This window comes from Lissotriton vulgaris, chromosome 4_1, assembly GCF_964263255.1.
Source record: "Lissotriton vulgaris chromosome 4_1, aLisVul1.2, whole genome shotgun sequence".
In the NCBI taxonomy this organism is placed as follows: domain Eukaryota; kingdom Metazoa; phylum Chordata; class Amphibia; order Caudata; family Salamandridae; genus Lissotriton; species Lissotriton vulgaris.
The window spans coordinates 1,901,365,027-1,901,377,844 of record NC_141691.1 but is presented as its reverse complement, the minus strand read 5'-3'; the positions used below and the strand labels follow the sequence as shown (position 1 = coordinate 1,901,377,844).

The window sequence follows — 12,818 nt, the reverse complement described above, 5'->3', positions numbered from 1 at the left end:
GATCTTCCACAGCATGATATATGAAAAGGTTTTGAGCCTTAATTTCTCAAAAACTACTGAATGGTTTTACATAAAATTACAAAACTTACACCCTATGGACCTAGAGCTAGCTTTCTGTCAAATTAGTTTCATGAAGATTCCTAATTTACCATATATATCAAAAATATTTAAACCAATTCAAATATTAAAATAACATAGCAACATTCATTTTATTTAATAATGTCCACTACATTCAAAAACAAAAAACACATGTTTGAATATATTAATATTTTAATAATTTTACATATTATCAAACATAATATTAACAGATGTGTAACAATCTATAGAAAGAGAGTGGAAATGAATAACTAAACTAATAAAATAAATATAAAGATAATTATAAAACGTTTCTCTAAAAATAATATAAACATTTCTAAACCGAAAATACTTGAAAACAAATGAAAAACGAACCAATATGTTAAAATATTATTATTCCATGCCAAGCATATGCAGGGAAAGCATTTTAATTCAGAGGGGTTACATTTACTGTTCCCATTCCAGTCTAAGCAACAGTAGGGAAAGCGTTGGACTTCGGAATGGTTACATTTACTAATCCCACCCCAGACTAGGCAACTGTAGGGCAAGTGTTGAACTTAGGAGGGGCAAGATTTATTATTCCACCTTTAGTCTGAGGAACAGTAGAGAAAGTGTTGGGCTTCAAATGGGTTACATTTACTATCCCATTCTAATCTAAGGAACCATAGGGAAAGTGTGGGACTTTGAAGGGGTTACATTTACTATTCCCACTTTCTGAGCAAGACCAGAAAAAGTATTGATCTTTGGAGGAGTAAGATTTACTATCCCCGCTCCAATCCGAGCAACAGTAGGGAAAGAACTGGACTTCATTGGGTTTAGATTTATTTTTTCCACTCCAATCTAAGCCCTTAGTAGGGTCTTGGAATTCTGAGAGGTAATATTTACTATTTCCACTCCAATGCATACAACTGTAGGGAAAGTGTTCAAGTTCATAAAAACTAGATATACCATTTCAACTCTGGGTTATGTTGCAGAAAACATTGAAATACCTAACAACAAAAAACATTTAAAATATACTAGATGTGAAAGTAAGTATACAAAATATTCTATAAACAAAAAAACAATAATTAAAAAGTTCAAAACGACAACACTGGGCATGACTATAGCAAAACGCCTTGTAGCCAAACATTGGGGAGTGCAAAATGTGCCGAAGCGCGGAGAATGATTCAATGACATGGATTGTGCCATGGTGGCCGAAAAAGCAGTGTATATACACAGAGGGTGTGCCAAGAAATGGGAGCGGATGTGGGGCAGATAGAACAAATTCAGAGGGAATATTTGTACAATACCGTCAGCAAGGCTCTCGTTAGATGACAGTGATTATTGTTGTATACCAGTCAATGGGCTAATTAACAATGACAGTGTCTTAATTAACGTACATAATTGCCAGAAAAATCGGCTTTGGTGTAAACAGCCTGAATGTTTGTACATATGTATACAACTGTATGAGTGATGTTACTTGCAAGTCAAACATGCAATAAAAAGATATTTTAAAAAAAGTACAAAATAAAAATATTCAAATAATAAATATAAAACTCAGTTACCTCCCTGCATGTGAAAAAATCCTAAACACCCAAAAAATAAGAACATTAAAAACATTTTAAATGCAAATATAATTAAATTGAAAAAGGAAAGAAATAATTTTATGAATATTAATTTATTAAAACAATATAACAATAAAAATTACAAATACATTAATTAAAACTAATATTTTAAATAAAGGCTAAGATTTAAAAATATATAAAAATAATAAAAAAATGTATTTCAATGTAAAAATTATTTTAATACATTATTATAACTTCCCACACTATTCTCCTACAAATACAACAACCTGCTACTAAAATATAAATTAGTGTCAAAAGTACAAAAACTAAACTATACAACACAATTTTAAAATTAAACTGAAATAAATTAAAAAGTAATTAATTTAATATTTAGAAAATGAATAATCAACTTAACATTTAATTTGCAATAAACATTTAAATAACATTAGATTAAATTAATTATAAAGTAATTAACTTTCCACCCTGTTTTTATTTTGAAAAATTCACTCTGCGAATAAAACAAATTATTGGAATGAGTGTAAAAATAGAAATATAAATTAACCAATTAAACTTCACTTAATTAAATAACAATTAAACAATTCACAAAACTAATGATCAATTAAATATAAAAAAATAACATTATATAATTTATGTAACTTCCCACCCTATTCCCCTACAAACCCAGACTCCCACTACTACATTATGAATTATTCATTAAATTGAAACCACTTCAATCAAAATGCTTTTATGTTCAATATAGGAGCAGGGTTCTGCCCCTGAGATCAAACACCATTAAATGGGCTAATGTAGCTCCCAAGATAAATTACTGTCCAAACTGCCTAAATAAAGAGAAAACGGAGTCCCATTTTATGTTATTATTTCCCTTCTATAGGAAGGCCCGTAAAAAATAGCTGCTGGCAGTTTGCAATCTCAAAGGTGTGAGACATTACTGAGAAGCAGAGAGACTATTTCAGAGTGACACCAGAGAACTTTTAGCTCTTGCTGACTCACAGTACTTGAATATTGCCTGAGTACTAAGAAGAAAGACTATTCTCAATCTCGAACCGGGACAGAGATTTGATGAGTATTAGTCTGGGCAGGACACCTTGTCCTTTCGATGGAATTGCCCCATATTATTTTCTTTTACCAACTGTTTCATATTTCCATCTATTTAAGCACATGATAATAAAAGGATACACATATATATATATATATATATATATATATATATATATATATATATATATATATATATATATATATATATATATATATACATATATATACATATATATATATATGTGTATATATATATATATATATATATATATATATATATATATATATATATATATATATATATATATATATATATATATATATATAACATATCTTTTTTTCTTTTTCTCTATCAAGCCCCCAATGACTGTCATTTTGCACACTTCCCTTGCTGTAAATATATGAATTTTCCCTGAGTGGTGGTTATAGCAGTGAACAAATTGTACAACTGGTTCCCTTCCCAGACTCTCAACCTACCCTACCCACCTAGATGATGTCCTTTCTTCGCTTTTTACTGTTGACATATTGACTTTATCCTATTTTTACAGTATGGCAATTGTCCCATGAGGTTTTATATGTTTTTATATTGCACAATTTCATAATAAATTTAAGAGCACTCATGTTGTATTGATTGTATGTGTTTTATGGGCTGTGCCCGAAATAAACGCTTTAATAATAGTCATTGAATTAAAAATAATTACACATTTAAAATTATAAACTATATTAAAAAACGATTACAACTATACTAGCAATAGTAACACCTAATGTTGCCATAGTAACTAATACTATAAATATCAAAAGAGGGAGTGGAGCAGGGGTGTTCTACATGAACACTAGAGGTGAATTCGACCTCCCCTTGCAAATATTTGTAAACAATAGGATCCACCAGTGAAGGATTACCTTAGAGGATTTAAATCAAGGGTCATGTGCACTTACTACATTTGTTGGAAGCACATCGTGTTTCTTAAATACCCCTCACACACCAAAAGGGCCTTTGGTGTCCTGCTTCATCATAGGGGTCTTCGCATCCCTCTACGGGACGCAGCGTGCTACTACTGCGAATACGCGGGAGCACTGATGTTGTTCACTATGTGTGGTGTGAAAGTGGGTGAGTGGCAGGATCAGGAGTGAGTGATAAGTGAATGTTAAAAAATACCTAGCTCCTGTGGAGTACAAAACTTTAATATTCCATGGTGCGGTATTGTTAAAAAGGTTTGAGGCGGAGGTGTGTTGTGTTAATGTACAAGACCTCCTGTATGTGTCAACATGTTTCGAAGCATGCTGCTTCTTCTTCAGGACAGGTTACCTGATCTCTACCCTACTCACATAGCATGTATGACAATGTCATCAATGGTAAGATACTATACAGACAAGTAGTGAATGCTACATGTAGGAGAAGAATGGTATCAATCTAAAATACGCTACCATAAGTAAATTTCTTAAGTGTAATTTGTTGTATGGGAGGCAGGTGCCTCATGAGCCTTACAAAACGAGGGGGGCAAGTTGCTAATTGCACTATGTACCAGGGTACTACCTTGTACTAACGTCCCCTCCTCGCAGCTTCGTGGATCACGCTTAAAGAATTTCCTTATGGTATCGTATTTTAGATTGAGACCATTGTTCTCCTACATGTAGCATTCAATACCTGTCTGTATAGTATCTTACCATTGATGGCATTGTCATACATGATATGTGAGTAGGGTAGGGATCTGTTAACCTGTCCTGAAGAAAAAGCAGAACGCTTCGAAACATGTTGACACACACAGAAGGTCTTGTACAATAACATGTGCTTCTAACCAATGTCGGAAATGCACATGACCCTTGATTTAAATCCTCTAACATAATTCTTGATGGGTGGATCCTATTGTTTACAAATAGTAACTAATATATACATTAAATTATTTAAAAAAAAACATATTTTTACAACTATATTAAAGTAAACAACATTAAATACAACTGTTTTCTTTATAACAATATTATGTACCCAAAAAAACAATAGCCTCATCTTTAATATTCTGTTCCACAATATTTTTGTAATTACAATATTGTTGACACAATATTTATATGACACAATATTTTGTTCCCATATGTTGGTCAAACACCAGTGCTCATATTAATGTGTCTCCAGGTGCTGTAGTCAGTTTCGTTGATCCCAAAGAAGTATGCCTCCAATTCTGGTGGCAGCCTATTTCTTAACCTAATGCCAGTGTACACGTTTTATGGGTGTCATTGTATTGCATTTCCAGGAGTATTCCCTTTTATTAGATGTAAGTGTTTCCAGATCCAGTGAGGATGCCTGTCCAATAGTCTGAAAATCTCTCAGCTACACTGTTTGAGTGTCCTTTGCAAACAAGTTCCTCACATGTGTCTGTGTGAGCATCCCATATTCCTGTCATTGACTACCCTTCTGCTTGTTCAGATGTTAGTCTTCTGTCTAACCTGAGTGACTAAGGGTCACAGAAAACAAGGGTCCAGATGTCATTGTGATATTTTCCTGTTGTAGTTATGATGTGTTCCTGCTCCATCTATGAGCCTCCTAAACCTGTTTGCATATCTTTACATTCCCCTTTATATTTGTTCCTTTCCCAGCTACTGTGGTATTGGGTTTGAGAGAAGGAGATGGTGGTGTCACATTTTAATATGATTCCATCGTTCCCTTACTCACATGAAAGTGTTCCCATTCTTGGAATCTACCAAGATTGAGTATATTGTCCTGAACCAACAGGTTTTTCTGTATGTTCTCAAGTGCATCTTTCTTATTTGTAAATATAGGATAGATAGGTTACACTACCTATGGACTCCATATCCCAGTGCATATGTCTTCCATGCCCAGACATCATTAATTTGTCCAAGGGTAGGTGTAGTCACTGTGCCCATGCACTAGGCTCCCTGACCGAGTGCTGTGATGTTTCGGGTCTGGTGGATCAGTGGACTAATGCATCCACTGCAGGGTCCTGTGTTCGACCTCATGGTCACAGGTTCAATTATCAGTGGGTTTACTCAGCCTTTCATCCTTTCTGAGGTCGATAAAATGAGTACCATTGAGTTAGGTAACAATAAACATATATTATTCAGCACCAAGAGGCCCCTTTGAGGGTGAACTTTACAAATACACATTTTATGTTCCTTCTTCTAGCCTGTTTTCCTTTCCCCGTCTAGTGTCTGTGTTTCCTGCCTCTCTTTAGCACCTCTTTGTTCTCATGCTAGTGCCCCCTATCTTTTGGACAATGCATGGCTCTCCTCTGCATGTTGTCATCTAGTTTTGACAGTAGGAAATGGTGTGGGTACCAGTGTAGGTAGCATGATACTGCATTTCCCCCAGTCCCTCATATTGCATGCAGATTGACATGGTAGACAGTATGTAAAGTAATTCAACAGTTCTCTGGCCAAGGTAGTCCATCCAGATATTCATATGCCCTAGAACTCATAGACCCAATTTCTCTAAGTACTACACCATTGCCATGTCTTCTCTATAGTTCCCTGTAAGGGTGCTGGGACAAAGGGGTGTCTGCTGAAGAAAACCGAGTAGGAAGCAGGATTCCATTATTATAGGGTAGTGGTATCCAAGTTGTCCGGCGGAGGGTGGAAGTGGGTTTGGATCTGGGGTCTCCAACTTTTCTGTAGTGAGAGCCACTTCTTATCAGTAAAAATCATCTTGAGCTACTGAAGGCCAAGCAACTCATGCATTTTTTCCAGACACCCCTCACCCAGCTTCATTGGCTTTAAGCCTAATAACCACACAGCCAGATATTATGGTTTGAGCCAAATACTTTTACAAGAGGCACTATGACAGGGCTGCTGTGTATGTCAGTGAGAGTGTGGTCTTTGGGGATGTATGAACATGTGTGCGTATGAATGGGATATACCTGTATGGGTGAAGGAGAGCCTGTGTCATATGTAGTTGTAGCACAGGACATACCATTCACAACATGTGACACTGTTACATGAAGAACACAAAAATACAACAGTTTTTTTATGTGGTAAAAATTTAAAATGCAGAAAACGTTTCTGCAAAATTGTTCAAAATATGGAACATTTTCAGAACTTTAATTTTCTCTCACTTAAACTAGCGGCTGTATTTTTCAGTTATAAATACGACACCATGTCTACCAGTCACAGCGAGCAAGATGCCTGCTGTGTGCAAAGGCAATACTTTGAAATGGGAGTATATTAAACTGAAGCGTTAACTTTAAGCTGATATGGATTCCATAAAACTCATCATTTAAAATGTATCCCATTTCCAAGTGTCACATTTACAAACAGCAGGCATTTTCTCCCAATGTCCCATAGAAACAGTGAATTTTTATTACAGAAAAATACAGCCATTTATTGGGAGGATTTCAAAGTGAAGAAACATATTTAATAAAACATTAAACCATAATTGGTTAATTGAAAGTGGAGAAAAACATTAAGAATTAGGGGCCAATTCCAAGTCTAATGGTCCACGGACCGCAAGACCAAGGGTGGCACAGTGGCGGCGGTCTCCCTGGCGATGTTGCATCGGGCAGGCGGCATTATTATCCTTGGCGGGGCGGCAGGACGGCCGCGGTCCAACCAAACATGTGAGGAGTTTCCTCTCCGCTATGGTTTTCAGGGTGGTTCTTCCTCAATGAAAACCCTGATGGAGAGGAAACAAAGGGCCCTCCAAGAACTGATTTTGCCGTTCCCAGTGCGGTGTCCATTTTTAGAGGTAATGCCGTGGAAATGCCAAAACAAAGTCCACCAGACAGGAAGAAACTCCTAATCTGGCACGCGGCCAGACCACAGCTTTGGCGGTTGGAGGCAGGGCAGACATGCCACTGCACCGCAAAAGTTGTAATCAGGCCCTTAATGTTCCATAGAAATATTTTTCATCACTTTAAATTTCTCCTCTTAAAAAAATGACTATTTTTCTGTAGTCCCTATGGCACAGTGTCTACTGGACAATTGGGACCAAGAGGAGTGCTGGATGTAAATTCAAACCTCATTTTGTTTTTATGCTCCAATAGCAAGTTGACAAGGACTTTTCATGAAGAGTTAATTACCTCAGTGCTTCAGTTCTTCACCTCTGTGCCCCAGCTGGGATAAATCTGACTGAGCATTGCTCATTAGCAGGCTCTGTAATCTGCCCCCTCATATTATTGCAAAATAATCACAGTCTTCCTGTAACTTTTAAATGAAAATGTCACCCTGTGCTTATTTAAAAATGAACTCAGGGCTGAAAGGTACACTGAAGGTGTCTGGGAGCTACTGGTAGCTCGCGATCAACTGGTTGGAGACACCTGGTTTAGATATTAGGCGTGAGTTCATGCTGGAGTTCTTTGAGAAGTGGACAGCACCAAGCAGGGTTCCATTGACTGTCACTCTTGCATAGTTTAACCTTTGGTACGGACTCCTGGGTGTAGACATCAAGTAAATCACTTAGGTCCTCATTATCAGTGATCTGGTAATTGGTGTAATATTTATTGCACCTGAGGGATATTTATTGCATCTGTTAATTGCTGTGATACACCTTAAACATATCAGACTCCAGTGATTCAGAATTTATCGACTATGATAAATACCAACCAATTACAAATGTTTGAGGATTGACATGATTTTGGTGCTTACTGCACCACAATCCACATGTTACAGTAAATAACGGTCATTTGTGCCCCAGCTAATATTTATCACAGAACTCTTAACTGCAATATGGGCTGTAACAGCCGTTACCACACATTTTGCGATTAACCAGGCTGCACTTAATGAGGTTCTTAAAAGGATGGGTGGCATGGCCCTTGCAACCAGTGGTCGATGAAGGGGGAGAGGCAGTGCTTGTTGGAAGCGTCTAGAGGCTGGCCCAGAGCAAACAGTTCTCTCTCTAGAGAGAGAGAGAGAGAGAGAGAGAGAGAGAGAGAGAGAGAGAGAGAGAGTGGGCAGGGCCGGACTGGCCATTGCGTGCACCGGGCAATCCCCCGGTGCACCGCAAGGGTGGGGGCCGGTTTTGGACCCCTGGGGGCTGTTTATTGTTACAGGGCCGTTTTTGCAGCATAGCTGCAAAATCGGCACTGTAACAAAATCGGCTGAAAACCGGCCCCGGCAAAGAGCTCGGTCGCACCCCCAAACTACAACCTCCCCCCCCCGGGGGCTGGCCGAGCACTTTGCCAGGGCCGGTTTTGGTTCCCAGTCCGGCCCTGGGAGTGGACCCTCTCTAGCTGTGCACAGGAAGCAGGTGTAGGAGCAAAAGTTTGAAAGCAACATTAAGGTTCATTTGTTGCCAGAAAATGTCAGTCACGTGGCCTAGAATCACCCACAGATCTACATCCCAAAGCACTATTAGGTAATTTCCTATAAACACATGCTTGTGATGTGTCCTTCTTGCTCATTAGGGAAGTTGTGTCATATATCAATACACAAGTTACCATTAACAACTCGTTAACTCCCATACATGCTGAAAACTTAACTCCCATACATGCTGAAAACTTAATTATATTGTCAATAAATTTAAAGTTAATCATATGCTTTGTGGCCAGTAACGGTGCCAGGTATATAAATCTTGAAGTGAATCACGCCAGTCTGGTTAGCTTGTTAATGTTACAGAGGGAATGAATTATTGAAAAATGTCCAGAATGCTTCTTATATACTCAACTTGCTGTGTGAAGTCTAAACCACCTGAACAGAAAAAGGTAGTGTCAGAGACTAAACCGTCCTTACCCCCAAACCCCAGCTGGGAGCTGCCTTTGATAGAAAGATGAAGAACTGTGCCGGAATTTGTAAACAGGTTGTTTTTTTTTAGCATGAGTACATGAAGCAGAAAGAAAAGAACCCAGCTGAACTACAGATACATTTTTTAATCTGCCTAATGAAGTATCTCTGAGTGCACGTCCAGGAGAATCCACATGACTCTGCAGGTCACCCTACCTACAGGTGCTCAGCAGGGGCATAGCTGGTGGCAGTATTGCGGTTGGCAGTGGTACCGATTCCCAGGGGTGTGTGAGGCTCACTTCACCCCAACTAGTAGATGTTTCTTACTACAAGCAGGGAGTGGAGGGCCAAGTTTCCTTGTTTGAACTATGGTTTGGTTCGCTTTGCTCCGCCACGGGTGCTTAGCGAGGCAGTGTGTTCTCACATCCAGCAGCCCAGAGCTGAGCGTGCAGCTGGTTGTGAGATGGTGTGCTAGTGGACTCCGAATTACTTCCAGATAAAAATACTAAATGTGCCTTTTTGTCCCTCAAGTGAAATATGAACTACCAACTCTCTGTGGGATTCCTCTGATTGAAAAATAATTCTACAACTTTTTTGACAGTGACTCCAGCGGAGGAAACAATGACACCAACGGCGAGAAGTAAGTAAGACTTCAAAAAACTTTTATTTTCTTGTACTTTTTTTTTACAGTTTGCAGATCCCTTATTTTGACAAAAATTAAGGGGGTCATTACGATGCCGGTGAAACCGCCACCGAAAACTGCTGGTGGTGGTTTCACCGCCATTGTAAAGTACTTCTCTGCCTGCAAAAAAACAATGATGGGCGGTGTGTTGGTGGACGCAAAGTCTGTCTGCCATGGGCCTGCCAGAGGCAATTATTACGATTGCCTGGCGGACCCACCCTGCATCAAAAATATGATGGTGGTGCCTAGCAGGCACTGTCCGCCATTTTATGATGCTGCCTCCCCACCAGACGGTGTATGGCAGCAAAACCTCCATTCACAGGCTGGTGGGAATTGCATTTGGGGGCCCGTGGCAGGCCCCCCTTGTGTTGGGGAGGTGGGTATGGTACCCTCTACATTTCCCTGCACCATGTGGCAGGCACAGCATGGTGCCTGCCACGGAGTGTAGGGAATTACAAATACTGTATTTCCCTGCCACGCCACGGTGGTGGTCGCATCATAATCTTAATGGCGGAACCGCCGGATTACAGGCAGACGGTTCTAAACCCCGTTACGATGGCAGACAGACGGAAGTCTGACCGCTATCGTAACAACCCCATAGTGTTTACAGTCATGTGCTGTAGTAAGAATATATTTCAAAGTGTGGTTTGAAGTGTACTAGCTGTATGTATTTGGTTTTAGTAAGAATTATCTTGGCCTTTGTAATTCTGAAGGGTACAGTTACTCTTGGTATCAGACCACAACTCCATAATCAGCAGACTAGCTGCATTTTAATAATTGGAATCCATTATGAGGTACTTCCAGAGTGAGCAGTAGTGACATTGCTGTCAGATGGAGATAGGATCATGCCATATGTCATTGACAAATTGAAGCTCAGGCACAACTAGAGATCAGGTGGACACTCACAACCTGTGCTGCTTGAGTTTCTCTTGACTCATTGTTTTGGTACCCGGCCAAGTCCAAGACTATTAGGGGAAGGTTACGGGGTGTGATCGCCCGATCCAAATACTGCATTCCACACAAGGACATTCTAAAAAAAATATGTATTAAATAAAATCCACTGAAAAGGGAAAAGTGAAAGGATAAAGAAACAACCAGTCTTGGTCTGAAAGCGTGGATCCTTCTCTATTAAAGTAGGATGCTAAGACTAAAGAGGGATGGCTGGAATGGGAAGATGGCTTTAAAAATATTTCTCAAACTTTAAAAAATGTGTTTGGTGTTCGTGGCATTTCTGGCATTTTGGTAGGCAACTTGGAAATGTATCATTTGGCCGAGCAACAGGTGACCAAAATTAAAAAAATTCAATCAGTCGATCTGGATGTATGCAATTTTAGAGGTTTAAGTAAAAATAGTGCCAAGGAGCAGGAAGCGCTAACTGGAGATATCATGCAGCACTAAACAGGGACAAAGTCACAAGTTCAGGCCGACTGCATTAGAGTGTAGGCTGGATATAGGGATCTCAAAGTCTGGCGGGCAGTGTTCAAAACGTCAGGATTTTACAGGAGGATCTCAACTGATGCCAGCCAACAGTCCAGGTCCTGGTGAGGCACCTCTTGGTGACCAGGAACTCACTCCAGCTGACGCCAGCAGGGTTCAGGCAGGTACAGGCATATCCAGTCGCAGGGCCAGTTGCAGCAGGTAAGCTGAGCAGTTGCAGGAAGGCCTCTGGAGCTCGTTGTGTCCCTGTGGTTCAGAACAGCAGGTCAGCCAACTGTCCCTTTCAGTCACTCTGGTAGTCCTTGTTCAATGGAGATGGTCCTCTCTCCTTCAAGTAGCAAAGCTGATCTCAAGCAGCAGGAGAGTCCTCTGAAAAATAAGGCAGGGCTCAAGAAGCAAGATAGTTCTCTGGTAGCAGCAGGGTAGTCCTTTGAGAAACAAGGCAGGACTCGAGCAGCAGGGCAGTTCCCTAGATTAAAAGGCGGGCCTTATACAGTCTTCTGCAGGTCCAGGAGTGAACTGAAGAGATGGTCTGAGGATCCAATATTTATACCTGGTAACAGCTTTGACATGGAAGAAGCTCCTGGAGTTTTCCCACACAGATGGGTGTGGAACTTCCTTCCTCCCTGCCTAGATCCCGAGATGTCTGAGGTGACAAAAGCCTAGTGTCAGGTTCTTTGTGATTGTGCTAAGGCAGCTCCTTCGAAATGTAAGTGGGGCAGGGAATAGTTTTCTGGCAGGATGGCCTTCTCACAGCTACCTCCAGGTCCTATTGCTCACTGTCTGGACCCAATTCGCTTTGCGGATTGGGGAGCAATTAACAGGTACAGGCAGCTGAAAACTCATAGAAGGCCTGAGAAAGTTTAGCACAGCAAAATGAAGACTTTCTAAAAGTGCAAAAATGCAAAATCCAGCTTTACAGTTAAAGAAAAAGGTAAATTACAATTCATTTGTGAACAAACAGGACATTTTTACCTGGCCCCATTCATAGGTTAGCCCTACAGTAGTGAAAAACGACTTTAAGAGTTTTTTACCTACAGGAAATGTAAAACTTAAAAACCCATGCCCTGCTTATTAAATACAATGTACCCTGCTCTATTGGCGTGTTTATGGCCTACTTTAGGGGTGGCGTATATGTTTTAAAAAGGAAGGTTTAGGTCTGGTAAAACGTTTGTTTTTGACAGGTCGAATTGGCAGTTTTAAAACTGCAGTACAGGCAGCAATGGCAAACCTGAGACATGTTTTAAAGTGATACTTAAGTTGGTGGCACAGTGAGTGCTGCAGGCCCACTGGTAGCATTTAATATGCAGATCCACATATAGTGCCATATGTTTGGGACTTATAAGTAAATTAATTAT

The 12,818-nt window shown here is 39.7% G+C and overlaps 1 protein-coding gene across 5 annotated transcripts in view; it reads left to right on the top strand.

The window, feature by feature from the left end:
- The window catches only part of OC90 (otoconin 90), a 521,593-nt gene that overhangs the window by 328,136 nt on the left and 180,639 nt on the right, over nt 1-12,818 (top strand). For 2 of the 5 annotated variants that reach the window (XM_086967044.1, XM_086967047.1), the window contains one exon: nt 9,943-9,981. The exons of the other annotated variants lie outside the window; for them this stretch is intronic. In XM_086967044.1, coding sequence (XP_086823170.1) covers nt 9,943-9,981 — 39 coding nt within the window. The remainder of the gene's footprint in view (nt 1-9,942; nt 9,982-12,818) is intronic. 5 annotated transcript variants of the gene reach the window in all.